Below are 27996 nucleotides of genomic sequence, written 5' to 3'. Positions count from 1 at the left end.
AAGCCGAGAGTACAGTGTCCGTTAAGAGAAAATATAGTTTGATACATTTGTTCTACACAGCAGGAGGGCAGCTCTTGGGTCACACCAAGGAGGAAGCAGCCTCTGGCCGGCTGTGTCCAGTGGAACCCCGTGGCCCGACCTCTGACCACGGCCAGTCCGGAAGGCAGGGTCTTCTCTGGGGTGGGCTGGTGGAGTCTAGTTCACCTCGCCGAGAAGCCCGTGCTGCCTCAGCAGCTTGTTGAGTCTTTCAATTTCTTGTTCCTGTTGCAAAAGCAGACAGACACTGCAGGTGACCTTCTCAGCCTCTGCAGGGATGTGACCCTGAGTCCGTGAGCCCCAGGCCCAGGGACACAGGTGTGAATGGGAGCTACGCTCCTTGTGGAATTCAGGCTGCTGAGGCAGACGGGGTCCCCAAGCAGCGGCTAAACCTGAAAGTCGCCAACACAGCAAGGGAAGGCGCAGAGGCTCAGGCCCCACGGGAGTAGAAGCGCCAGGCCTAGGTGGAGCTGCAAGCCAGACGCTGTCCCCATATATCTTACCTTCTCAGAGCAGCTGAACTCAAGGTGCTGGATCTTGGCAGCCAACTGAATATTCATCTGCTTTAACTTTAAGAGTTTCCGTTCTGAACGTGTCTTCACCGAGATAATTATCCCTGAAAGATAATTGAGAGTCACGATATTTCTAGTCTAACTGTTGGGGGCGGGAATGATTTCTAGATGTATATAGTGGGAAAAAGTGACAAGTGGCAGTCATCACAGGGTGGCCTCAGCACTAGGAGGGCCAGGTGTTTCCCTTCTGAGCCTCTCAGTGTCCCCCTCAGCTCACATGGGCTGAGAAATCCTTTAAAATAATCACAGCCTTGAAGCTCCTTGCTCCAGACCCTGTCCAGGACAGTGGCACTGGTCTGTGGCAGCAGGCACGGATATGCGCCCCAGCCCCAGGCTGGCCCCACTGACTTCAGCCCTCAGCAGTGATGACTGAGAGCGTCCTTTCTTCCCTTGGACAGAGGGTCTGTTCTTCATGGGCTTTGCCCTCTCCACTATGTCCGGCCCACTGCCACAGCTGCTTCAGCCTGGTTTGCCTGCAGGTCATGCTGGAGCCCAGCGGGCTGCAGCCAGGCCACCAAGGGAAGCAGCTCCATGTCAGAGGGCGTGTGGCTTCAAACCCGTCACTCCCTGCGCCCCCATGAACCACAGCCTGTTGTGTTACCCCTGATACAGCGATTCCCAAGCCCTGGCTAGAACCTGAAGCGCCCCCCGGGTAACCTGTGCCCAGCCTTATCAGACTTTCTGCTGAGGACTGCTGAGAAGCAAGGCCTGAGGGCAGCTGCTGTGGCAGGTCCACGTAGACTCAGGAGAAGCATGGCTCCCCTGACACGGAGAGCCTGGTGCACCGGCGTGCAGGTGCCACCAGGTGCTGTGCCTTCCTGCACCCTGGTGGAAGGACCCTCCTGGGCCACCTGGGCCACCTGGGCTGGGTGGCCTCCTCTTAGGAAACACCAAATTAAAAACATGCTCGGCTGGGGCTGGGACTCAGCGGTAGAGCGCTGGCCTAGCACGTGGGAGGCACTGGGCTCACCCCTCAGCACCACATATAGATAAAGAAAGAAAATAAAGGCGTCTGTCCATCTACAACCACGAAAAAATGGAAAACAAAACCAGATGCTCTGGGAAAAGCCCGGAGGCTTAGCCTTGCCTCAGGGATTAGCCCGACCCTTTCCGTGAATGTCTTGACAATCAGGAAAACAGCCTGAAGAGGAGAGGTGTTTCCAGAGCAGGGGCCTGGTCTCCATCTGTGGCCACAGTGGTGGCAGTCACCAAGTCTCACCTGGCCCCCACCTTTCTCTGGACTTCTGGGAGGAGGTGGTGGCCGTGATGGAAACCAGGTGCGTGTGAGCTCAGGCTCCCGGGTGGCTCAGCAGCTGGCCTGGGCACCCGCTCCCCTGTGCCCTCTACAGCCCAAAAGTGCTGGGGACATACCATTGATGATCCGGGCCACCCGCCACAGCCGGAGCAGGATCAGGAGGCCGAGCGCCTCAAACTCATGCTCCCGGAACAGGAGGACTATGTCGAGGATGAACGAGAGCAGCACCACGACGGCATCCAGGATTTCAAAATTGTGGTGAAAGAATTCCAGGCGGAAGACGAATATTTTCAAGAAAATCTCCATCATAAAAATGACCAAGATGGCGATGCTCGTGTAGTGGAACACCTGAAGGGGAGAAAGCCACAGGCCAGGGCAGGTCACACGGACTGGCCAGAGGAAAAGTTCGCTCGGATGACAAATACCAACCTCCAGCCCAGGTGCGGTGCTGGGGTCTAGAGAGAGAGCTGGGTGTCACTGTGTGGCAGGTAGGCAGTGCCAGAACTCAGGCATCCGCTGTGCCCCCCTGCCCAACAACTCCGCTGCCAGGAACACATCCTACAGCAAAGCCTGCCCGTGCACAGCGATGTCCGATAGGATGTTTACGGCAGCGGTTTGCAGAACCAGGGATTTTCTGCATTGTCTGTGAACAATGTCAGTGTCATTGGAAGGCCCCCACCCAGTGAATGGTGGCACCTCCATACATGCACAGTTCCACGGTTAAAATCTGGGGCATAGCCAACCACACATACTGGTTTCCACTGGGAAAGACCAAGATGGTGGTCAGTGAAGAGGGTCCCCAGATCTCTATCATAAACACCTCGCTAGGGACACACCTTCTGTTTCTGGAGCAGAGAACATTAAAAGTGAGCTCGAACTTCGTGTGCCAGAAAGGAAATGCACAGACTTATGGGCATCATGTCAAAAGGACACAGCAGTCAGCCTGCAGAGCCTCACAGTGACCAAACTTGGGACAGTCTGAACATCAGAAAGGGTGACCAAGATCGACTGAAACACACTGAATGCAAAATAACAATCCATGCGTCCACATGGGATTGGAGAAAGTGGGGTGGAGAAAGCTCCTCTCATGGAAGAGCAGCAGTAACTAAAGCTGGGGAGAAGATGGAATCAGAAAATCACAATCTCGCAGCCCTCAGCTTGCTCATTGCCTGGCGCAAGGGTCATAATAATGCCTACCAGGGAAGAGGATGTTTGTGTCATGCCAAAGTACCACTAGGCAGGCTGTTTGTAACTGCAGAGGGACACGAGTCCAGGGACAGTGGCACGGCCCAGCACTTGCTACCCAAATTGAACGATCCTGCTGAGTGTCACTGAGTAGAAGCCCCGGCTTCATAAGGCACTCCTGAAGGTGCCATATAAAGAATGTCACCCACGCGTAGAGAATGCGTGCTGACGGAGCCTGTGGGCCTTGGAGCTAACTAAAGGGCCTCTTTGTCTGGATTTGTCCAGACTAATCTAGAACCTGAGACTCTACAGGACACTTGACTGGACTCTTCAAAAGGTCAGTGGCATGAGGAGGGGAGAAGGGTGGAGGTCTGGCTCCATGCAACAGAGGACATCTTGGGACAAGAGGAAATTCAAAGTGGTAAGGATACACCTGACCATTGACTAAGGTCTGATGGTTCCTCAGGAGAAAGACCATATTCCTGCCTGTGTCGAAATGTTTCGGGGAGAGGTGTCACTATGTGTCTTATTTTCAAATGACCAGGCAGAAATGCCTGAGCCCACGTGGATGCATACTGGTAACGGAAATCGTGCACTGGTCATTTTTCATAATTAAAATGTTGGGGGCTGGGTATGGTGGCGCATGCCTGTCATCCCAGCCTCCCAGGAGGCTGAGGCAAGAGGATCGCAAGTTCAAAGCTAGCCTCAGCAAAAGTGAGGCCCTAAGCAGCTCAGTGAGACCCTGTCTCTAAATAAATACTAAATAGGGCTGGGGATGCGGCTTAGTGGTCGAGTGCCCCTGGGTTCAATCCCCAGTACCAAAAAAAAAAAAAAAGAAAAAAAAAGTCGAGGGAAAAGTTAGTATGGCAGGTATGTTGATCCTACTAAGAAAGCGGGCGGGACAAGGTACTCCTTCCCCGCAGACCAGGGCCAGCACAGGAGGAACAGACCGGGCTGCCTCTGCCCTCGGCTGTTGGTAAAGAGAGGTATTCACACAGTGATTCCATTTTCCCTTAAAGCACGTGGGGAGGTGCCTGAAGGCTCGGCTTTCCTCCAGTAGCCCAAGGTTGGTGTCCACCGCCTGCTGGGTGAACATCCGGGGTGGCACCTCTAATTCAACTGACAGATGAGTCACTGAAGGGACTGCACAAACACCAAAGGAAGACAGGCGGACACTCCTGCGCCCGGGGAAGGGAACATGCATCCTGCCCGTGATTAGACGCTCCTGGAACCAGCGCCGGGCTCCAGCAAGCTGGCATCAACAGCTCGCGTGAAACGAGGTTTCCTCCTCGTAGAAAATGCTTCTCTCTCAAATTTGGAAAGGCAGGCATTTGTCCGGCCATTACTAAAACACCCAACCACTTCCCAGCAAGGCCCCGCTGGTCCCGGTGGGTGGCAGCTGCCCGGCTCCGGCCGGTGAGCTAGAGAAGCGACCGCCTCACCAACACCCCAGAGAGCCAAGACCCGCTACTACCTGGGTCGCGTAGTTGTTCTTGTCAGGCTCGATGATCTTCAGGTCCAGAATGAGCTCGGCCAGCACCAGGAAAGCGTCCAGAATGACCAGGCAAATGATGACGACCTGCAGGTCACGGGAAGGGCCAGAGACCGTGAGCCCGAGCGGGGCCCCGTCCACCTCTAGGAGCAGGCCTGGGAACATCTGGGTGAGACCGCCGGGCACGGTGCCGAGGACGGAGCGCCACTGCGATACCTTCCCGGAGGAGCCTGTGGGGCAGGTCCCCGAGGCCACGTGTCGCCCCTGCCCACCTCCTGCACCCCAGAACCTCTCTGCAGCTGCTCACTGCCCCTCAGACACTGCTGGGCTTTCCGTGCTCGCTCACCGTTCCTCAGGGCCAGCCCAAATCCAATGCCACTTCCTAGATGGCAAAAGCGTTTTAAAGTCCCAGTTTTCTATTTCTGGGGATTGCTGTTGTCTGGGGTGCACAGAACTGATCCTCGATAAGTCATCGGACATCCCACCTCAGGGCTCTGGGCTGGGAAGGGACTCCAGGGGCTGCCTGCTCTTCAGGTGGCAGTGACGCCACTGTACGCAGAGGCCAGCCTCTGCTTGTCGGGGAGAGGCCTGCGTTTCCTGGACAATGGGAGAGCTGAGTGGGGCTTTCTGACCCGCTGGAGGAGGCTCGGGGGGCGCCAGGGCGGAGTGAGCTGGGGGTCTCACTGCTCACTGGTGGGAACGGCAGCAACGGGAGGAGTCCCAGGGGACCCTGTGCGATGCCCCTCCTTTCTCAGAAAGCCCAGACCCCAGGCTTTGCCTCCTATGCTGCCAGATCAGTAGCCTCTGACCTTGAAGCTTAACCTGCCTTACACTGGCAGCGTCGCGTTGACGTTGACAAGTCTGGGCCTCTGCGAGAACGGACCCCTTCACGTTCTGGCCATTTCAACCTGTAGGTAACTGCGTGAGTGTGTGCCAGATGTGAGTTTTCACACACATTCAAACTCAGAGGCTTAGTAAAGATTCAAGCTTCTGGTGTTTTCTTTCTTTCTTTTTTAATCTTTGGTTTTATTTTAGAACCAAAGAGATCTGAGAGGTCTTTAAAAAAAAAAAAAAAAAAAAACTCAGGCATAGATATTAAGAATAGTCCCAATATTCAGCCCTAAAAAGGAATGAAGTGCTGGCACACGCTACGTCACGCCACGTGAAAGGGGCCAGACCCAGAGGACCACGTGTGGCGTGACTCCTTCCCTGCAGGGTCCAGAACGGGCACATTCAGAGAGAGGATGCAGACTGGTGGCTGCCTGGGGGCTGGGGAGGATGGGAAATGACCGCTCAGTGGAACTGATAAGAATGTTCTGGAACTAGAGAGTGGTGAGTTCCATAACACTGAGTAGACTACATGAATGCCACAGAATTATTTCAAAATGATTAGATTCATATGAATCTCACCTGAGTTTCTACAAAGTGAAAACAAAAATGAGAGAAAGACTTAAGACTAAGAAAGCCACAATGCCTGGACCCCAACCTGGCCCTGCCAGCCTCGATGCCCCAAATCCGCCAGCTCACCAGGTGGCACTGTGCCACCGGGGAAAATGCAGAGACTCTGGAGAAGCTGGTTGATCCCCAATCCTCCCCTCGAGGGCCGGGCCAGGCCTGTGGCTGTCCCAGGTCTCCTCCGCCCCTTGCCAGCACCTTCCAGTGCGGTGGAGCCTCCGTGACCTTAGGCCTCCCGCGTCCTCCAGAGAGAGCGGAGTTGGCCGTGTCTCCTGTCCCCAGGCGACAGGGAGGGTGCTGCCCATCGCGGCGTCCACAGAGGTGTGTGGGGGCCCGACTTTCTCTCCCTGGGTGTGCCACCCCATGTGAGAAGGGACAGCAATAGCTGCCACCTCACCTTGGCCACCTCAACACCCAAAAAAGGGATTCCAGGACCCTCGACCTGCAGTTCCTGCCATCAGAGAGCAAAGCCTGAATCCCTGCCCTCCTCCCATCTGGCTTCCCTGGTCCTCCACAGCCCCTCTCCCCACCCAAGGAGGTTGCACCTTGACCCCTGCGGAGAGCCCACTGCCCGCCACGCCCCTCCCTCGTCACCTCCTGCTGCGGGATCACTGCCCACCACGTGAGCCACGGCACCCTGGCCACCCTCCCAGGCAGCCGGCCCTTCCCTGCGCCGGCCCTTGGCAAACATGGCCTCACTACTTGGAAAGTGCCCCCTTCCATCCACAGGGCTTGTTCCCGCTCAGCCTTCCAGTGTCGGGTGACACATCACCTCCTTCTCCCTGGACCTCCCAGGGTCTCTGAGACCCTTCCGTCCCCCTGCGGAGGACTTCTCTCCAGTTGTAACCAGAATTTTTCTGGGTGATGATCCCTGTAATTCCTGTCGGTCTGCAGACTGTCTAATCCTCCTCAGTGAGGGCAGGGACAAGTTCACTGCTGTATGCAGTAGGTGCTCAATAAATGACTGTCACATGACTGAATAAATATCTTGATTTATTTCATGACAGTCCGTTGGCTTTTTCCTGATAGCGTCTCTGGGGTCCTGGCTCTGGGTGCCAGTCCCATCCTCCCGCAGGCTGAGTGGACTGGTGGTCCATTCAGGAGGCAGGGGACATCCTGAGGGGGCGGTCCAGGGCTCCAGGGATCCCCTTGCAGCTGGAAGGAAGCTGGCTCCTTCCCGCTGTTCCTGAAATCGAGGGTTTGGAATTTCAACCCCAACAAGTTAATTCCACGTTTCCCTCCCGTCACAGCCACAGAGGCGCCGCAGAGCGGCAGGGAGCGCCTGGTGCCCGTGGCTTCCCTCTGTGAGCTGGACAGGATGGGTGAAAGGAGGCTCAAGTCACTTGTTTCTGTTTTACCCTGAACACGGTGAGAGAGGGCAGCGGCCAGGGCTGCCGGCCTCTCTGCTTCCGGAGGGACCTGGGCTCCAGGGAGGACACCTGCAGCCCTGTCCCCAAATGCTTCCCTTGGGAACTGGACCTGCGAGGAGCGGTGGGCTCCCTCACTGGATCCCGCATTCTCCCAGACCCAGGATGTGCTTCCAGACACCAGCCTGCCCCGCTCAGGGCAGGGCGGGGGTCCCGGGGGCTGACCATACTCATCCTGCATTTGACCTTCAAAGCCAAAAGGTCCTGGTGACCCATGAGGCTCAGTTCCCTCTGCTCTTCTTTGAGGCCCAGGCCTCCCCCTGTTCTCCACATGGACACGCCTGGAGTGCGGTGCTGGTTCAAGCCAGGAGCAACTCTTGGCCTCACCCCACAAAGGGAGGCTGAGGACCATGGTCACCAGCCGGTGAGGCCGGGCCCTCTCGGCCTTGCTCAAGCTCAGGCAAGGCTGCCTTTGCTGATTTCACAGGACCGATTATTTTCCTGCCCCCCATGATTACCCTTTAATCTACTTTGCGAGTGTGTTAAGATCTGCGGGACATAAAAACCGCCACAGGTTTAAATGGGCATGTTCACCAGGTGCAGCCATGCTGCTCCCCAGCTCTGGGACACCGACCTCATCCCCTGCCACCCAGCAGCGGCTCCCGGTCCTGCGCCTCCTCACTGGGCCCCACCAGCCTCTTTTCTGCCTGTTCCAAACCTCTGCCATCAGGGGCCGCCGTCACCACGTGGCCTTGAGCATCTGGCTCGCTCACGTGGCCTCACGTTCTCAAGGTTCATCCCTGAGGCCCGAGCCAGAGCCTCGCTCCCGCACGTGGCTCAACGGCCCGTCGTGCGGATAGCCCGCACTTTGTTTACCAGTTCACCTGCTGATGGCCTTTAACTTACTTTTGGCTGAGGACTATTTCCTCCCTGACAACCTGGGAGCGGCCCCGGACACCCCGGTGCGCTCGGGGCTTCCTGGCAGGTGGTAGGCATCTGGGAAGGAACGGTCAGTGGCAAGGCAGAGGCGGGCCTCCCTGGCAGGCCTGGCGACTGGCAGAAGGCTCTCCCCCACCTGGGGCCTCCTGGGCCTCTGCCCCTCCTACCTGGAACCTGTGGGAGCTGAAGAGCTTCCTCAACGTGCTCCTGAAGTCGCGGGCAGGCCTGGGCACCGGCCTGGGTGCAGCCTCCCTGTCCCCAGCGTTGCCCTCCTCGGCCGAGGCTGGTCCGTGTGGGGGCTGCTGCTCCTCCTTCTCCTCCTCCTCCTCCTCCTCCTCCTCCTCCTCGTTCTCCCATTTCTTGTAGTTGATGTTCCAGGCGTGGTAGTCGTCCCCCACCACAGTGAAATGCCTCAGGAAGTTGCTCATCCTCTGGGCAGGAGCTACCTTGGCCCTGTGGGTGACCTGGGCGGGACAGAAGGCAGAGCTGGAGGCAGGGCTGATGGGGGAGCAGGCCCAGGTGGCCCCAAGGTGCTCAGAGCACCCTGAGCACAGCTACAGGAGTCGCAGTGGTTTCTGTGCTTTTATTTTTAGAATCCAAGGGCTCAGTGTCAGTGAGGCAACAGGAAACCCCAGACCCACCAGGCCTGTCCCTGCGGTCTGGCTGGCAGGAACCAGCGGAATCTGTACTAGGACCCTGTCACAAAATACCCACAGCAAGCCCAAGTGTAAATACCGGAAGAGCCGCCCTGCAGTTCAGACCTCACAGGCCGAAACCTGGAGGTGAGCGGGCAGGGTGTGGGGAGGGGAGTAAAAGTGTCACAGAAAAGTCGTGGGGCACTCTCTCCCTCCATGCCACAGATCCATCCTGGATGGACAGGGGTGGCAAATGGAGTTTGTCCTAAGCTCATTCAGTGCTGTTTCAATTACACTGACAGTTGCTTAAAGAGGAAGAGCTTCAAAGAAAAGCAAGTATTCCATCCCTTTACTTGACCCATCTTATCCTACAAGATATCAAATTTTTTACCAAGCAATATCTCAGGTATGAGTACAAGAGTAGGTGATTCAACAAGCAGAACAGGAAACGAGTCCAAAGAGACCCATGTCCCTGTGGAAACCTCCAGGTAAAGTGGTACCAGTCTACACCAGTGGGAACAGATTGGAGAAGTTAGGACATCTGCATTCACCATCAGGGGAAAAAAAGAAAAATCCAGTCCCTACCTCACACTATACACAGAGGAAATTTCAGATGCCTTAACACTAACAGGTAGATGTTAAAACTTAAAGCATCAGAACAAATACAGGCAGGTATCTTGGTGCTCTCAGGATAGGAAAAGATTGTGTAAATAACACAACACATGCAAAGTAGATTCGACTCTATCCAAATCAAAAGCTTTCATATGACATGCACGTGTATATACACAAACATGCATCCCTGCAAAATTAAAAGATATTCCCACAGACTTAGAGTAAATATCTGCGATGTACTTAATAATAAACAAAGATTTGCAGTTCAGAATATAGATAGAAAGAAATCTTATAAATCAAAAAGAAGAGGAAAAGTCACCGGGAAATGGATGTTAACAGGCAGATCAGGTTAAGAGAAGATGCAAAGGGCCCAATGCCTAACCTCACTAGTACACATCTTTTCACTCCTGAGATCGGCAAGAATCTTCAGAGTCTCCGATATCCAGTGCTGGGGATGGTGTGAAGCAGCATGGTCTCCTGAACCCTGAAGTTAGGAATGGATGCCAGCAGCTTCATTTGGGGAAGCAATTGGCATTGCCTGGTCAAGTTAGGTTGTATCTTAATCATCTAGTGATTCCGCCCCTTCACAGTGTCCAAAGAGAAACCCGTCCACACGTGCTCAAGTTGGTGATGTGTTCAAGAATCTTCACTGCACACAGTCATTCCCATAAACGGTGGGCCATAGGAAAACGCCACTTCCCTGTTCATGCGAGGGAATGCTATACAGCAGTTAAAAACAAAGAACTCACAGTAGATCCCTCCTTCCCTGGCTTTAGGCACCACATTCTCCTGGTTCTCCTCTGTCAGTCTCTCTTGCAAGATCCTTGAGAGGAAGATCTTATATTTAAGTACTGGAATTCCCAGGGCCTGGGCTCTGCCTACCTCTCTTCTCCATTTTTAAGTCCCAAGGGGATCTCACCGGGCACCATGGCTCTAAAAACCATCTCTAATTGATGATACGCAATATCACTTGCAGCCCCATCTCTCACCTGAACTCCAGACTCAATGGACAGTTGCAGGCAGAGCATCTTCCTTAGTTTCTAACAGGTAACTCATAGCTAGCACATCTGAAGCAGAACTAGTCATTCTTCAGCCAAACTGTCCCCATTTTAGTTTAGGACATTTCAGTTGTCCACTTCCTTAGACCCAAAACTCGAGCATCATTCTCCATTCTTCTCCCACCCAACATTGCCCAACTGTAAGTCCTTCTGGCTCTGCTTTCCAACTACATTCCAAAGAGGACATCTCTGGTCCCAGCCAATCGTTCCTTGTCCTCTGCTGCCTACCAGTAACCATCCTCCATACAGAAGTAGAGAGAACGTTCTAAAACCGAAATGAGACCATGCCACGCCCTTACCCAAAGCCCTCGGATGGGTTTTCACTGCACCTGGTCCCCCTTCCTGGACATCTGCCTGGCTCACACCCTCACTTAGTGCAGACTTCTGCTCAGACCTCACCTCCTCTGAGACCCCGTCACTCCCCAGTCCCATCCGTTTCCATGCCCTGCTTCTCTTCTCTTCATTACACTTCTGCTATTAGATCTTGCTTGTGCACTTATTATCTGACTCAACGCTCCGTAAGAGTGGGACGTTTCCCTGTCTTGTGTAACCGCACACCCAAATGCCAAGAACAGTGCTTTGCACTTAACACTCAGGAACACTCACCTGAGGGGCTGAATGAATACAGGAATGTGGATAGACCTTTGAACACGTTCAGTGTAAAATGAAGATGTGGAATAATATGAACAATGTAATGCCACTTAAGTGAAAATTTAAAATTCATGGAAAATATTACTATATATTGCTTTTGGATTGTGTAAAAAATGTAAGCATAATCATATAAGGGAATAGAATTTCTGCTTCTGTCCATGCTAAAGTAACTAGTAGTAGATTATCCCTTTTGCTAGAACAGATATAAAACTAGATGAAACATGAAATTTAGCTGGGCACAGGGGTGCACACCTGTAATCCCAGTGACTTGGGAGGTTGAGGTAGGAGGATCAGAAGTTTGAGGACAGACTTAGCAACTTAGCAAGACCCTGTCTCAAAAGAAAAAATAAGGGCTGGGGATGTGGTTCAGTGGTAAAGCACCCCTGATTTCAATCCCCAATACTTCCCCAAAATATTATTATCTCTGAGAATAGAGAATCACATGATTTGATCCCCACAATCACCCTGAATTTCGACCTGGGGGTATTTTCTGGACTATGGAGGTAAAGACTGCGTTCCAGGACTATTGAGTCTCCCTCTTTCAGGAGTACCATAGAAAAGGAAGCAGTGCAGAGAAGGATCTCCAAAAAATGGACTTTGACTGAGTCCTAAACATATAGAGCAGACTCCAGGAAGCAAGGAAAACATAACTTTCAGGGGTGGAGGGAACTCCTGGGCAGTTGTGAATTGAACAATGACCAGAGGTAACACACGGTTGGATTGGGGGATGTATGAGTTTCCAATATCCAGAATAGATTTTATGGGACACCTAAGCATTTGTAGAAATTCCAGAAAAGCAGGTCATAGAAAGAGACCTAATCTAAGCCTACAGTAAGAGCTACCGTAGACTCATCCCAACAAAACTTTTGAAAAGTCTTAAAAAGATCAAGCTGATCCCCAACTAACTGTTGGAACAAAACTCAACACTCTGTTGGGGAAGACAACAGCATATGCTCAACAACACAGAATACATATTGTCCAGCACATGATAAAAAATTACTAGATAAAGAAGCAGAAAAGCATGGTCCACAACCAGTAGAAAAATTGGTTAATAAAAAACTCAAAACAGACACAGATAAAAGAACTGACCAACAAAGACTACTATAAAAAATACATTCAAAGATTTCAAGGAAAACATAAATTCAATGAAGGAACAACAACTTGCAATAGAGAAAATGTAACTATGAAAAAGATTCAAATGGTTACTCTTGGAACTAAAAAATACATCTATGAAATGAAGAATCAATGGATGGGATTAACAGCTGATAAGATACTACAGAAGAAAACAATAGTTGTGCCCCATTTGTGTACAATGAGCCAAAATTTAAAAAAATTTAAAAAATAATTTAAAAAAAGATACTACAGAAGAAAAGATCATCAAACTTAAGGACAGAGCTAAAGAAAACATAAAGTGAAAAGAAAAATGGCTAAGAGCTTAAAAAAAAAAAATCCTGAGGGACAGTATTAAGTGACCTAACATGTTGGTGTCTGTTGTACTGAAAGGAGATGATAAGGAGATTAAGGAAGAAAAAAATTTGAATAATTCATGATCATGGTTCCGTCGGGAAGGGTAAATGCTATAGCAGTGAAGATGTGAGAATCAAAAAGTACTTGAACTCTCCCTGAAAAATATACTTTTACATTATTCAGAGATTTGATTAAAATATAACAAAACAAAAGATTAGCATCTGCCCGTTCAGGTTGAGGATTATGTAAGCCTTTGATAATATTTCATTCTTTTGTATTTTTAACAATTTTTTTTTCAAAGTAAGATGAAAAAATCTCTCTCCACCTTTGGTGCACACTCCAAGTTTTCTCCATGATAAGGTTCACGAGCTTAGAGAAGCTCAGCGTGCAGAGAGAAGACCTGGGCTGGGACACCCACTGTTGCGTGAAAGGGGGCATTTCAGAGATGGGGAGCAGGACTGGCTCCAGGTCAGTGAATCAGCAGCATCACACTTGGGAGAGAGGAGGAGGCACAAGCTCTTCGGCTCCTGGTCCTCTGACCTATCCTCTGTTCTGTGGGACCTTACACGTTTCTGAGCTCTAAACTCGGTCAGAGAACACCGCCTCTTTCACAAACCTCGGAACCCCTAACATTTTCTGGTTAAGTGCCTTGGGGAAGCCCCAGCACCTAAAGACTGCGGGGTGAGCTGAGGGGGGTGTTCAAGGGGTGCTGCTCCAAAATGCCACATCCAGGACTCCAGGCTGCCTCCCGCCCCCTCTCCCACTTTCTTCATGCACCTTGGGAACCTCAGACCTGAGATTTCCGCAGAGGCTGGAGACCAGAGGACAGCTATGAGCCCCGCGTGAACCCTGAGGGCCCCCACAGTCTCTCGCCTTCTGATCCCAGGCCGTCTCCAGCTCTCTCCTCACCTCCACAGTTTACTTCCTCCTCTGCGGCCACCAGTCTGAGCTGTCATCTCCACCACCCAGGAAGGCCACACGGCCTCCGACTGATCTGATTCGTCCAGTGCACCTGATTCTCCACCCAGCAGCCTGAGAACCCTCACCCTGAGCTCTCACTGCTGCCTGCTTCCCCCTGTAATGGCCCCTCTTTACTCTTCCAGTAAAAGTGCAAGGCCTCCCGTGATGTACGCAGCCCCGTGGGGCTTGGCCTCTCTCCTGCCCCACAGCCTGCTCACTGTGCTCAAAACGCACGGGTCACCCTGTCCCTCCAATGCTCCAAGCTGCCCCAGTCTGAGCCCTGCACAGGCTGTTCACTCAACTGGAATACTCTCCTCCTCACTCTGAGCTTGGCTCACTCTTACTCAGGCTTGAAGTCTTGACTGAAACACCACTTCCTCCCAGAGGTCCTCCCTGACCCCTGAAACCTAAATATATCCTCTCCCAGTCTGATAACCTCTGATCACCCCTGATCACCTTTGATAACTTCTGATAACCTCTCCTCGCAGTCTCCACTTTTCCTTGAGAGCCTTATCATTGTTTCCAACTGGAAATCATGTGGTGTGCCATTGACATATTTCTTCTCTCTCAGCGTTTAAACTCAGGAAGGTGGGGTCTGTGTTCCCTGAGCCTCATGTGACATCTGACTCGTGGTAGAAGCTCCTGCATACCTGTCAGCCAAGGACACTGGTACCCTGCCTCCCACACCAGGTCACAATTTCCCCCAGAAACATCACCTAGGGACCAGGGTTGCCTCAGCCATTTCTCTGCATGGTGGAAGCTCAGGGTGCTTTGCAAAAACCACATGTATATTTATTTCAGAGAGGAAAGTTTTCTTTCCGAAACCTTGTGACTGGTCAAGAGGCAGCTTTTAGTAATTTGGGATGGAGATATTTGTGGCACCCAGCAGGGCAGAAAATAATTCTGTTTTTCAGTCAAGACTGTCACGGCAGAAGCAGAAGAGTTCCAGAAAGAGGGTAAGGCACAGCTGACCAAGGAGACTGTGTGGCCCCTTGGCACTCAGGGGAAGGTGGTGGGTCAAGACACAAGAGCCCTACTACCCCATGCCTGGGTGGGGGCGTCCACTCATCCCCAGTGAGAAAGACCCTCCCATCCTCCACCTTTGCAGCCTCTGTGGAGTCCGCTCACCCACCTGCTGTCGGCGCCCTGCGATGCCCAGATCCCGCTGACACGTGAACTGCTAAAGGAGTCCCTTCGTGCCCTAAGCTTGGTGGAACTTTCTGTCACTTGCAACCCCAAGAATCTGCACCACAGAGTCACTGACAGGGACACTCCCCAGCTCCCTCTCCCCTGCATGAACCCCAGCTGCCCCACTAGCTCCCAACACTCCTGTCTCCCAGGCCACCCTCCTGGATTGAAGTCCAAGCCTCCGGTTCCTACTGGCTCGACGGCGACACCCCCATGGACAGCAAACTGAACTCATTTCTCCCTAAATCTGCTGCTCCTTCCAGTGGGTTCCCAAGGGCATGGCCCTGCCCCCACCTGGCTGCTGGAGCCAAGCGCTGCCCACTGTCCTGGGCTCCTTCCTCCCTGGAGCCTTGGAGGCTCCACGCTCTGGAGGCTGCACATGCCCCTGTGCCTCCTCTCCAGCTCTCGCCCCCCTGGACCTGGACCCCCAGCAGCCTCCGCCCTGGCAGGCTGGTCCTCCGTGCAGCTGGCCAGAGGCCTCCTTCTCCACCACGGTCAGGCTGAGTCTGGCTCCCTCCTGTCCCCACCCCAAGGCCATCTCAGGATAAAGAGCGAGTTGTCCTGGGCCTGGGCCGTCCTCGGGGGCCCCTCCTGGGCCTCGGTCTCCCCAGCGACTCTGGACTCCTCGGGCTCTGGCGTGCACCCACCGTCTGCTCCTGGGCCCCACCCAGACCCTGGGTCTGGCAGGCCCTTCTGCCCCTCTCGTCCCCTGTCCTGGGCAGAGATCTGCCTCCCTGGGAGGCCTTCCGGCGGTGCTTCCTCCATCTCTCTGCCCCTGGCCATGACTTCCGTGGTGCTTGCCTCCTGAGCTGGGCTGGGGACACTGGGGTGCGGTGGGGGTGGGCCGAGACCCTCCCTCCCTCGGGCACAGGGAGCACAGGCCCCAGCGCATCCCGCAGGAGGGGGAAGCCAGGAGGACAGACCTAGAAGGGGCGAAGGCACCATCTGCAGGAGGGGAAAGTCCCCAGGGAGGGCCACCCCACGACTGCAGAAAAAGGCACCTGTTTAGAAATTCTGGCCGCTCCCCATTCCCAGAGCCTGACAGCCTTCCGGGCCCATCTCCCCCTGCTCCCGCCCAGAGCTGCTCTTGGGGACTTGATCTGCTTACCAGCCCCCACCTGATCCAAGCTCCAGCAAGGCCCGGGCGGGGCAGCTCCTGCCTCCCGTGCTCCTCCTGAGCCCTCTTCCCGTGTGAACTCTGGCAGCTGTTGGAAACCAAGGCCTTCCTTTGGGGTCTTGTGGAGGGAGGCGACTCACCCCAAATCACACACTGCTGAAATCCACCCCTGGGCCGCCACGTGGAGACCACGTTCCAGGACCAACCAGAACACAGAGGGGTTGGGCAGCCAGTGACCGCAGATCCCCCAGCTAAGGGGGGATGGTGGGTTGAGCTGTGGTCCCCCAAGCTCACGCGTCCTCTGAATGTGACCTTACTTGGAATGTGGGACTTCACACATGTCATTAAGGATCCTGATAAACTCGTCCTACGTTCTGCACGGGTGTCCCTGGGACGAGAGGAGGGGACGCGAAGATGGAGGAGACTGGGGTGAGGCCAGGGACACCCAGGACCGTTGGCCCACCTCGGGGACCAGCCCCGGACGGAGCCTCCCCCAGCGCCTCCAGAAGAGCCAGTCCTGCCGACACCTCGGATTTGGACTTCTGGCCTCCAGAACCGAGTCAGAAGAAATCCCTGTGGCAGGCTGTGACACTGCCCCCAGGACACCAGCGCAGAGGCACTCTGCGGACCCCGCACTCTGTCCCTCCACCTCCCGGGACACAGATCCCACCTGGACCCAAGGAGAAACCGTGCTTCCCCAGAGGCCACCAAACCACCGGACAGACGTAGCGCATCTCTGCCACCGGTCCCAGCAGGGGCTCCCTCTGCGCCCAGCTTGAGGCCAGGCCCCCTGCTCTCGCTTGATGCCTGATGCCCCTGATGACCCTAAGAAGCAGGTGGAGTGGCGGGAGCAGCCTCTCCATCTGCAGGAGGGAAAACGGGCACGGAGAGGACAGAACCGGCCCGAGTCACTCGTGTCACACACCAGTGGCAGGTGATGGGACAGGGGCTGGGCTCCTAGAGACCCCCGGAGGCACGTCAACAGGAGTGCCCTCTGTAGAAGGGACACCAGACTTTTCCTTCTTTATTTTTTTTTAAGGAGACATGGTCTTGCTATGTGGCCTAGTCTGGCTCCAAAATCCTGGATTCAAGTGATCCTCCTGCCTCAGCCTCCCAAGTACCAGGGAATACAGTCATTTGGGAAAAAAAAAAAGTATTTGTCCTTCAGCTGTGCCAGGTACCAGTGTGCAGGAGGAAACCAGGCGAAGACGGGTTTCTATCAAAATTTATCCTAATGAGAGACACACGTGCATATGGACGCTCTCCACAGCCCTGCTAGGTCAGCCCCAAACCGGAAACAACCCCAAGCTCCGTGGCTAAATATGCCACAGTGGATCCATGCTGCGGGGGGGCATCCAACACAGAGAGCCGGGCTGAAAATCCCGATCCCCGCGTACAGGGAACACTGACAACCTCCCAGCCAAGCGGTTTCTTCTGAGATGGGCGGAGAGTGGGACAGGGATATGGGGTGGACAGCAACTTTCCCTTTGTTTTTTCCTATTCATTTTAACCTTAAGGAAGATCCAGGCTTTAAAGAATTAAATGGTGAGCTGGATGAGGCGGTGCATACCTGGAATCCCAGCAATGCGGGAGCCTGGATCACAAGTTCAAAGCCGGCCTCAGGACCTTAGCACGGCCATAAGTAACTTTGTGAGACCACGTCCCAAAACAAAGAATAAAAAGGGCTGAAGATGAGGCTCAGAGGTAAAGCAACCCTGGGTTCCCTCCTAGTTGAAAAAAAAAAAAAAAAAAAAAAAAAAAAAGAATGAAGCGACAAATGAATATTTAGTAGGGACAGGGAGAGAATAAACCAAATATTTATATATGACTCGAAGCCCTAAGAAACCAGAATAACAAAACAAAAAAGATAAAAGTCAAGAAAACTTTCTAGAAATAAAAGAGGACTTTTAAAAAAAATGCCATTTCTACAGGTTAAAACTGGTAGAAATGGATCATTTCATAAAGTCCAACCGAACGGATCTTTGCCTGTACACATGTGCATTAGTTTGGCTGCTTAGGCTGAGGACTTGTCTTGTGGAGTTGTTAAACATGAGAAGTAAACGAGAAATTCAGGCTCAAGACCTGGTCTACCTGCTTCGTTCCAAGACACGCTGCCGAGGGACAACGTGGCAGAAAAGATTTTTCAAAAACAAGAATGATGGTCACAGTAAGAGGAGGATCAGGCCCAGGCGTGGTCTCGCCATTCAGACGGGGACACCAAGGCCCCGCGATGTGGCGACCCACCCGGGCAGAGTCCGGGGGGACTCGGCCCTGGGTCTCCACCAGGTGGGCCAGGAGAACTGTCCCAGTCCCGCCTTGGTCCCGCCCGCCACTGACCCTCCTCCACCTCCTCTCTCCATCCTGGCCGAGCCCCCTCTCTGGCCGGGAGGTGTCCCCGCGCCTCCTGCTTCAGGAGGGTTCCCGCCTGGCCCGCCCTGGGATGCGCGAACCGCCTTCCACCAGGGAGCGAGAAGGTTTTTAAGGTCAAGGGACAGGAGCCAAGGACTGGGTCCCCTCCTGCGTCACCAGCGCCTCATCTGTCCTGTCCTGACTCCTCCCTTGCTGGAGGAGCCAAGGCCCTGCTGAGCCCCTGGGGGAGGCCTCTGGGCGCTGGCGCCTGGTGTCCGGGTGCCTTTTCCCCTTTACTGATTTTATTCTGGGCCCTTTTGCTGCAAAAAAGTTTCAGAAGTACATCTGCGTGCTGGCGGCTGGGGGCTGTCCTGGTGAGGCACTGGAGCTGGCTGGGCTGGGGACCCCTGCGTGTTCCTTTATTTAAAGCTTTTCCTTGGTGTCCCATCGATCTTCAATGGGAACAGCCAAAATGCCCTCCGAGGCCCCTGTCCCTGCTGCAGCCCTGCCCACTACCTGACCTCACCGTCTACCTCTCGCCACTCTGGCCATGCCGCCTCCATTCACCTTTCATACCAGGCAGGTTCCTTCAGCCACAGGGCCTTTGCACATGCAGCTTCCACTGCCTGGAATATGTAACCCTGTTCTCCTTGTCATCTATCTTCCTTTCCCTCTGTCAGTTCCCTCTCAAGCATCCCAGCTCACGGGAGCTGGCTGGGACTCTCCCACGGCATGTTCACAACCACCTATCTGGGCGACTGCGTCTGTCACCCCTGCCCCTGTCTCAGGGACACACATGGGAGGGAGGCTTGAAACCCTCCCGCAGGGGAGGCAAGGCGACTCGGAGCCCAGTTCACCTGCCCCCTAGGAGCCCGTGTTCTGAGGAATGCCTATTTTTAAAATCAGGGAAGTCTTTAAATAAGCGTAGAAGGTTTTCCTCCTCTGGGGCGGGGAGGAAGTAAGTCTGAGGCTCATGAAAACAAGCTTGTGCCCCTCGGCAACCAGCCAGCGGGAGGGGGCATCTACGGGCTGGAGCCCACGTGGCGCCCAGGTCCCCGCCTGTGCTCCGCCACCTCTCCGCCCTTCCTGATTTGACAGGCTTGGCTGCAAACCCAGCTCAAGGACTGTGAGGCTGCGTGGAGATGATGTCCACAGGAGTGGAAAGCCCAGGCCACTGGAACTATCTCCAGAGCACCTGCGGTGGTAGCCGCTCTCTGCAGAACTCTTTATGGCACAGGCAGGAACCCTGTCAAGGGGGCCCCCAAATGTCTCTGTTTACAGATGAGCAAACTGGGAACAGAGAGGCCAAGCAACTGCCCCAGGTCACACAGCCAGTGAGAAGTGGAACTAGGACTCCGACCAGGGCTGCCCAGCACAGTGCCATCCTCGTGCGTGACCCTTGTGATCACTGCCCAGCCTATGCCAGCTCACGGCGATGAAGCCCCACGCTGGGTGGGAGTTGGGCAGTACCCTGCAACGCCCTCAGACTTCACATCCTGCCTCCTGGCGCACGCTGACACGCAGTCTGTAGCTAATTCTACACTCACTAGATACTCGGACTTCCCATTTTATCCTCTTCTATTTCTTAAAAGCCTGGTGACCGCCCACTGAATGGATTTCAGGACCACCAATGAGTTTGAAAGACACTGGCCTAAGGGGAGAGGCTGCCTGTTTCCCTGAATGAGGGAGAAGATGAGAGAGAGGTGAGAGGGTCCAAGTCTGTAGCAACAGCCAAAAGGGCATAAGTTGAGCTACTGATTTTACAAAAGCAGAGGAAGAAAAATTTCTAGTTATCCAGCTAGAAATTAAGAGTTGTGCTAGGCTCTGTGGAGCAGGCCTGTCATCCTAGTGACTTGGGAGGCTGAGGCAGGAGGATTGCAAGTTTGAGGCCAGCCTCAGCAACTTGGCAAGACTCTGTCTCAAAATAATAAATACCTTAGGCGAGGTTGGGGATGTAGCTCAGTCGTATAGTGCCCCTGGTTCAATCTCTATAACCTAAATAATAAGGGTTGTCACCAGTGTGGTTCAGGCCCAGGGCCAATGTCTTGGTGATGCTTCAGCCGTGGGAATGACAGCTGGAAGAGTTCAGGGTCCCCTATTTCCTTCTCCATTTCACAGAGGGGCCCTGCTCAGCCCAACCGGTGGCTCTTAGTCTCAGCTGTATGTTGGAATCACTTGGAAATTTTAAAAAGTCCTAATGAATCTGCAGATTCAGAGATTCTGATTTAATTGACCTGGTTGTGGTGATCGCTAACGTGCAGCATGGGGAAGGCCACACAGCTGCACCCAGCGCCTCCAGACAGAATGAGCCAAAGGGCACCTAGGCAGCCAGGTGGCACGCGCCGCCTGGAATCCCAGGGACTCGGAGGCTGAGGGAGGAGGATCACAAGTTTGAGGTCAGCCTCAGTTCTACTTCTCACTGGCTGTGTGATGTGAGGCAAGTCACTTGGCCTCTCTGTTCCCAGTTTGCTCATCTGTAAACAGAGACAACTTAGTGGACTGTCTCGAAATAAAAAAAGGGTTGGGGATGTAGCTCTGGGGCAGAGCACCCTAATTCCCAGGCTCCCCAGAGGGGGCTGGCGGATGCCACTGTCTGCACTGGGCTGAGGAGTAAGGTGGACCCGGGGGCCCCTCGTTCCCACCGTGGAGCCTGCAACGTCCCGCTCTGTGGGCTGCAGCCAGGCCCCCGGCAAAGCGCTTCCCACGCCAAATCCTGACGCGTCCTCCACCATTACTCTGCAAGCTGGCGCCCTTGTCCCCGCTTTATGGAGGAGGAAGACCGGGGCTCAGAGGTGGGGAGAGGGACCCGGACAGGACAAGGGCCGGAGGGAGGCGTCCACGGTGGAATCACGCGAATCCACCACCGCGCATCGGGTCTGCCAGGGCGGAAAGCTGGGTCCCCTGCGCAGCGGCCGATTCCTTCCTCAAACCAGGAGAACCCGGCGGTGAGCAAGCTCCAGGAGCAAACCCGGGAAAGCGGCTTTCAGGAGGCGGCGGGTCTGCCGCTGCCCGGCGCCAGCCTGGGGGAGGTGACCCCGGGCTCCCCAAGGGCGTCCCCTGCAGGTGCCCGGCCTGGTGCAGTGTGACGGGCGCCGCCCTGATGCCCCTGGTCCCCGCACCGCCCCACCAGGCCCCTGCCCGCCCCTCCCAGGGACAGGGGCAGAACCAGCCCAGGACGCAGACCCGTCCCCTCCCACCGCGCCGCCTGCTCGGATCTGCATGGTTCACAGTTGCAATCGGAGACCGGAGGCTGTGTCCTCTCTCCTCCCGCCGGGGACAGGCCCAGCCTCAGCCTCGACCCGGCCGGCAACTCACTGGATTCCCAGTTTCGGCTTCACGCCTTTATCACCCACTCGAAGGCCCCTTTTCTCCGCTTTGACAGCGCTGGAACTGAAGCGCCTTTCGGTGGGTCTGGTTTGCGTTGTCGCCAAAAGTTCTATTTTTTCCCACAGTGCGGGGGTCAGACCCAGGAGCTGCCCCAGCCCCGCCTTTGTCTTCCCAGTACGTAAAATAACGGCGCAGGTACGATCAAGGCACCTGAAATGCTCAGAAAATAGTGCCAAAAATGACTTTTCCTTTTTATGGATTGCTTCCCATTCACCAGAGGACTACACTTGGGTGTGAACATCGGCACGATTCCCTTTTTGTTTTCCGGGGGAGGAAGTACCTGGAATTGAACTTAGGGGGGTCGGCTATGGAGCCGCCTCCCCAACCCTACTTTATTTAGAGACAGGGTCTCACTGAGCTGCTTAGGGCCTCGCTGTTGCTGAGGCTGGCTTTGAACTCACCATCCTCCTGCCTCAGCCTCCCCAGCCGCTGGGATGACAGGTGTGAGTCACCATGCCAGGCTCTGTCATGATTCTTGATACAAACTGTCACCTTTCTTCCAGCACAGCTGTGGGGGCTGAGCCAGTCCCCCGCACAGATGCCCCTGAGCCCATCCCGCAGGGGTCCTTTCTGGTTCACCTAACTTAATAGGAAACTGCAAACCAAAGAAAAGTCACTGCTGTTTCCCTGTTTCTTCGACACTTTGTAACTAGCGGTTCCTAGAACGCAAAGAGCACCTAACTCTGGCAGCCACTGTGCTAACCACAAAATCCAAGGCTGCGACCAGGCCGGGTCCTGCTGACCCTTTCGAGGCTTCTCGGACCTGCCACCCTTAGCTCTCGTAGCTTGACCCTCCGCAGCTGGCCTGGCCGGACCCCAGAACTCTGTGTAAATGCCGGAAGGGAAAGTCAGCACTTTCTTCCCCGCTTGCAACTTCTGCAACCAATATCCCCCAAACCCACCACCCTGCACCCCGGATATCAAGGTCAGAGCTCATCAGTCCTACTTGGATAGCCACTCAGGACAGCCATGTGATCTCGGAGGCCAAGCATTTGCTGTGAAGTCAGGCCGGGCTGACTTTTGATACCTCCCAGCTGTGTGATCCCGAGCAAGTGGCTTTACTTCTCTGTGCCCAAATACCTTGCCCTGTTAAGATGGAACGCTAAGGAAGAGCCCGGACGGCCTCAGCTTTCGCCTGGTGTCTGAGACCACTGTCTCCTTGGTCCTCCAAACAAACCTTCAGGGGTCGAGGTGGGAACTAATCTTTTTGTCACTTTCCAGATAAGGAAACTGGGGCAAAGGGAGGCAGAGGACCTGGCCTTGTGACTCAGGGTTGTGAAAATGGGAAGCTGGGGTTCAAATGGGTGGGCTCAGGCTCCCAGGCTGCCTGGAGGTCATGTAAGACCCTGCCACGATTCACCTCTGTGGCCATAGACAGGGTGGGAAGGCCCCGGGCAGGGATCTCTCAACCCTGCGGGAAACACCGAACAGAGCTATCCTCCGAGGCGGAGGCCCTTTGACGCTGCCGGACACCCCAGGGAACTCACCTTTACGTCACTGGAGGCCATCTTCCTCTGCCTCTGGGTCTGGAAAACAAGAACAGTGGTTTGCATCCCTCATCCTGCTGCTGCCCAAGCCCGGGCCTGGCATCCTTTCTACCAGAGCTGTTCTACGTTAAGTTAGTTTCCACAGAGTCTGAAGAGCGCAGAGCTCACAATGTCTGCAGAAGGACACGCATCCCGGACACGCCCCCCCAAAGAACTGAAGACGAGCTCGCCAACAAACCCCTGCTGGAGGACTGGGTCCACGTTTGGAGATGGCAAACGGTACGTGGTAGAAGTATTCACCATCTCTGAAAGGTGGGAGCCACCCGTACGTCCGTGGATGGGAGTGGATGAACAGAATACGGCATGTCCACGCCACAGAATATTACGCAACCATAAACAGGAATGAAGCATGGTCGGCTGCCAAGACAGAGGAGCCCTGAAAACACGATGCTAAGAAAAGGTGCTGCACACAAACGTCGCATGCCATGTGATCCCCATTCGTGTGAAATTTCCAGAATAGGCAAATCCACAGAAAAAAGGCTGGTGGTTGCCGGGGGACTGGGAGAAGGGAAGAGCAGGGAGTGGCTGCTTAAGGGGATGGGGTTTCCTCTTAGGGTGATGGAATGTTCTGGAGCTAGATACAGGAGATGGCTTGATGGCTGCTCGCTAGACTGAATTAGGAGTTCAGAATGGTTGACTGTAATGCTATGGAAATTCCACTCCAATGCCAAAGCCCGGCATCGTCCTGCAGCAAGGGTTGGGGGTCTGGGTAGTTGGCTGATGTGCATCTGAGCAGTGGGGGTTGCCCAGCCTGCATGTGTCGCTGTAGAAAGAAGACAGACAATCCCATCGCAGCACGGCGGGTGCAGGGCGGCCCCTTCCACGCAGGAGAAACACACGTGTGCTTTACGGAGTATTTTACGTCCATGAGGCAGCAGCCAGAGCGTTCCCAGCGGTCCTCCTTGGGAGCAGAGGGAGTGACCTGGACTTGGGCTGAGTAGCTGCCCACCTCCTCTTTGCTCCTGCAGTCTGCACTCCAGCAGTTCTAGATGGGCTGTCCTCCAGGGGCCTGCTGAACCCGGAGGGTGTTCGAAAGTGGAGACAGATGTGATGCAGCAGAGGCGACAGAGTGGGAGGAGGAGGAGGAGGGGGAGTCAGTAGGACAGGCCACCAGAGTGTCCCCTGAGCAGGCGGAAGCGGTGCAGACCTGGCAGCCCCTCTGCTGGGCCTCACTGAGGCTGACCACAGGCTTCTGATAAATGTGGGTTGTTTTAAGTCACTGAGTTGTGGTCATTTGATGGGCAGTGAGAGGAGACCAGGATGACACCCCTGAGCTGATCCCAGCACGCTGAGGGTCAAGGACACCCCCTATGACAGCCACCCAGGAGCCCCCTGCAGGGACAGATGGGTCTGTCCACTAGAGATGGACAGTTAGGTTGTGTCCAGGCTTTTCTTGCCCCAATGTGCCAACGAGGGACTCTAGGGGCCTCAGGCTCCTTTTATAGCTAAAGAAGTAAAATATCAGCATTTTGGAAAAACATTCACATACAAAGAAAAAGAAGCAAAAACCCCGCATTCTCCTCTCCCCAGACAGAGTGCGCACGGGCTGTCCAAGACGGTCCTGCCGGCTGGCTAGCGGAGCCGCTCTGCCCATCCGCACCAGATGGGCTCCATCGCCACAAACGAAGGGGAAGGGAAGACTGGGGTGCCCTGGAGACCCCCCTCCTTGAGACGGGAAGCAAGCACACCCAGGAAAACGCCCAGCTTCGCCGTTCAAGCAGTCGAAAACGTACAGCCCCCACGCTCTCCCTGCGAAATGAGGGGCAAGGGACAGAAGTGGGACGACGCGTGCCACGGCCTGGGGGACTCAGCTCGCTGCTGGGGATGCTGCTCTAACAGGCACCTGGCACCGGGGGCCAACTGCCTTCAGCGTGATCAGACCCTCCGCTTCATTTTGGCAACTGTGTTTCAAAGAAGTCACTGGACGGCAGAACCGGTGTTGACGCGCGTGCTGAGCAATGCCGACAGCTAAGTGCTGGGTGCCATCTGCAAGAGCCCCGCTCAGCGAGCAGCTGACAGGCGGCGGCCGAGGTCTGCACAGGGGTGGAGAAAGAGCTCTTAAGCAACCAGCAGGCAGAAGTGCAGGCTGCGCCCGATGCTCTGCTGGCGACTGTGCCCAGCTCTCTGACCCTTCCCTGGACGCCAAGTCCCAGGCTGGGTGAAGAGGCAGGAAAACACGGTTGGCTCCAGGGTGGGCTGATGCTTCAGCCCAGGCGAGATCTCGGCCCCCAGGGCTACGTGCTGGGAGGAGACGACCCAGTCACGCACTGGCGAGCAGGCGGGCCAGTGGCGCAGTCAGACTCCTGAGGAAGTGACACTGTCAGTTTCCTGAATTTCAAGGGCGCCCGTCATACGAAGACTGGGGGGAGAGGCCTCCCTGGGAAAGGGAGAGCGAAGAGCTCGGGAGAATGGGAGGCTCCTGCTGGAGCAGAGTTGCGGGAGATGAGCCAAGAATGGAGCGGGAGGATCGCAAGTTCAACGCCAGCCTCAGCACCTAGGCAGACCCTGTCTCAAGATAAACAACAAAAAGGGATGGGGATGTGGCTCAGGGGTTAAGCGCCCCTGGATTCAAGCCCCAATACCCCTCCAAAAATGGCCTGGGGCCCAAGTATGGAGGGCTGCTGAGGAATGCTGGGGTCAAGGGTGGCTGCGGGGAGGCCTGTGAAGATGGCCGCAGGATCTTGGGGTCAGAGTGGGAGCACAGGCCAGACTCGGGTGCTGGGGGAGATGGCGTGGGGTGGGGAGCCAGGCTGGCTGGAACCCAGGCTGGGCCACGGCTCGCTGGGCTTCTTCCTCCTTGCTCAGAAGTGTGGGTCCGGGAGGGCCGGGGGCCACAGAGGAGTCTGGAATTATGCAAGACTTAGTGCAAAGCTCGTCAAAACCCTGTTCGCACCAGCTCTCCCCCCAGGGACTCACAGGGGAGAAGTTGCTGGCCCCAGCCTTGGTTTTACTCAAGTTCCCAGTGGGGCTGTCCGGAAATACTGCAGCTTTGAAAGCCCCAGGCAACCTGAGGCTGCAGGGGCGCAGCCCAGAAGCACCTTCAGAGGGGCGGAGATGAGAGTGGAGAGGACACAGCTGGGTAGGAGGCTGGGGCCTGCGCCAGGCTAAGTTTACACCAGGCATCTCATCCTCAGCATCCTGTGAGGTAGGCACCAGGCTGAACCCCACAGGGCAGATCAGGAAACTGAGACACAAAGCGACAAAGTCACACGGCTTAGCCTGCAAGATCCCCTGCGCCCGGCAGGGGTGCCTCCTGAGGGAAGGCTGGAGGTTCCTGGAGGGGGCTGGCCCAGAGGAATGCCCCCTCTCGCCAGGAGATCACCCCAAACCTAGCCCACCATTCTTGTTCCTTGGCACCCCTGACCCCAAGAGGTGGGTGTTCAAAGCATTTCCAGGTGAAGGATCTGCAGCCCGGGGCTTCCTCCTGCAGGGATGGGCGCCGGCTCAGTTCAGCCTCCTCCTCCCTTCCTTGGAAGGAAGCACCCCGCCCACCTTCCCTGTCCTGGGCCAGTCGCCCTGGGCCTCAGGGGGCTGGGGCAGGGCAGAGGGACCAAAGGACCAGGGCTGCACACAGACCTGGCTGCAAGTTCAGGCTCAGCCTCCAGGCTCGGCCTCCTTCGGCTGGGCCTCCAGGAGTCTCGGCGTCCTCACCTGTGAGAGGGAGACAGTGATGGGCCCGGCGCCACCTGTTGCTGCCCTGCGGTGATGAAGCGAAAGCGCCCGGCCAGGTCGCGCCCTGCGGGAGAGGACGGCTCCCGGACGAGGCCGCGGCGGGAGGGCTGCCTGCAGGTGCCGGGCCCGCACCCGGCGACACAGGGTCCCGGGGTCCCTCCCCGCGCGGGGCCACGAGCACAGGGGCTCCCGCGGCGAGCACGCCACCGGGTGCGAGGGGTCCCGGCTCCGCGGAGGCTGGGCGGGGCAGCAGGGCGCGACCCCGCCGGGCACTCACCGCGCGTCCGCGGCCACCGCACGACTGGCAGCCCCGGCTCGCCGCGCCTCCCTCCCTCCCTCCGCCCCGCCCCGCCGCCTCCCGCAGACGGACAAAGGTCCCCCGGTGGCGGCGAGTCGCGAATCACGGGAATCCCGGCCCGCGGCCGGGGAAGGGGCGGAGGAGGGACGCACTTCCTTCCTCCGCGGGGAGGAGCGAGGCCTGGCCCCCCGGCCTCGGCCACCCCTGCCTCCCGACTCCATGCAGGGGGCGGAGAGTGGCAGAATGTCCTAAGGGGGTGGCCAAACTCGAAGTCCCCAGGGCTCCCCTTGATGGGCTGAGGCTGGAGGAGAGGAGGGGGCGCCCTGCTCCAGGGCTGGGGTCATCAGAGGAGGCCCGCTGGCTCCTGTCCCCCTGGGCCTCCAGTTTGTCCTCTTAGCTTGTCTTCTTCAACAGACCACTGGTCCCAGGCTCCCAAGGGCGGAGGCCATCTCCTGCACATCTCTGTGCTCCGGCTTACTCATGGGGGACACAGCTCAACTCCTTGGGGTGGCATGAGTTTCCTATTGCTGCTGTAACATGTTGCCACAAATCCAGTGCCTAAAACACCACAGATGTGTTCTCTTACAGCTCCGGGGACCTGGACTCTGAAGTGGCTCTTACAGGGCTGAAAGCAACTTGCTGGCCGCCGTGTGCCCCTGGAGGCTCCAGGGAAAGCCAGCTCTGCCCGGTTCAGCTCAGAATTGCCTGTGTTCCTTGTCTCCTGACCACTCAGTCCCACCTCTGCTTCCCTCTC

General features: G+C 55.6%; 1 protein-coding gene across 5 annotated transcripts; it reads right to left on the bottom strand.

Annotated features, from left to right (window-relative positions):
• Positions 1-118: 118 nt before the first annotated feature.
• HVCN1 (hydrogen voltage gated channel 1) lies at positions 119-27291 on the bottom strand. 5 transcript variants are annotated; one of them, XM_079149627.1, is made up of 8 exons: positions 27222-27289; positions 26849-26923; positions 23213-23251; positions 8469-8765; positions 4523-4627; positions 1980-2211; positions 540-652; positions 119-261 (listed from the first exon to the last, which is right to left on the bottom strand). In XM_079149627.1, the coding sequence occupies exons 3-8, from the start codon at positions 23231-23233 to the stop codon at positions 196-198; spliced, it is 834 nt and encodes a 277-aa protein (XP_079005753.1). In that variant the 5' UTR covers positions 23234-23251; positions 26849-26923; positions 27222-27289; the 3' UTR covers positions 119-195. The 5 variants fall into 5 exon arrangements, with proteins under 5 accessions (XP_079005753.1, XP_079005757.1, XP_079005754.1 ...); XM_079149631.1 differs by lacking the exon at positions 23213-23251 and having other exon boundaries at positions 27222-27291; XM_079149628.1 differs by lacking the exon at positions 26849-26923 and having other exon boundaries at positions 26924-27274.
• Positions 27292-27996: the final 705 nt, after the last annotated feature.

The sequence above is a fragment of the Sciurus vulgaris genome (assembly GCF_902686455.1).
Source record: "Sciurus vulgaris genome assembly, chromosome: 8".
Lineage (NCBI taxonomy): Eukaryota > Metazoa > Chordata > Mammalia > Rodentia > Sciuridae > Sciurus > Sciurus vulgaris.
Note: the sequence above shows the minus strand (reverse complement) of the source record. Positions and strands in the feature narration are given on the sequence as shown.

What these genes read in the sequence shown, in the direction of transcription:
- HVCN1 (XM_079149627.1), bottom strand. Translation starts at nt 23,233, where the DNA reads ATGGCCTCCAGTGACGTAAAG. An exon ending in TCAGCTCCCACAGGTTCCAG is followed by an intron (nt 4,628 to 8,468) that starts GTAGGAGGGGCA and finishes CGTGACCTGCAG; the next exon opens with GTCGTCATCATTTGCCTGGT. An exon ending in GGTGGCCCGGATCATCAATG is followed by an intron (nt 653 to 1,979) that starts GTATGTCCCCAG and finishes ATTATCTTTCAG; the next exon opens with GGATAATTATCTCGGTGAAG.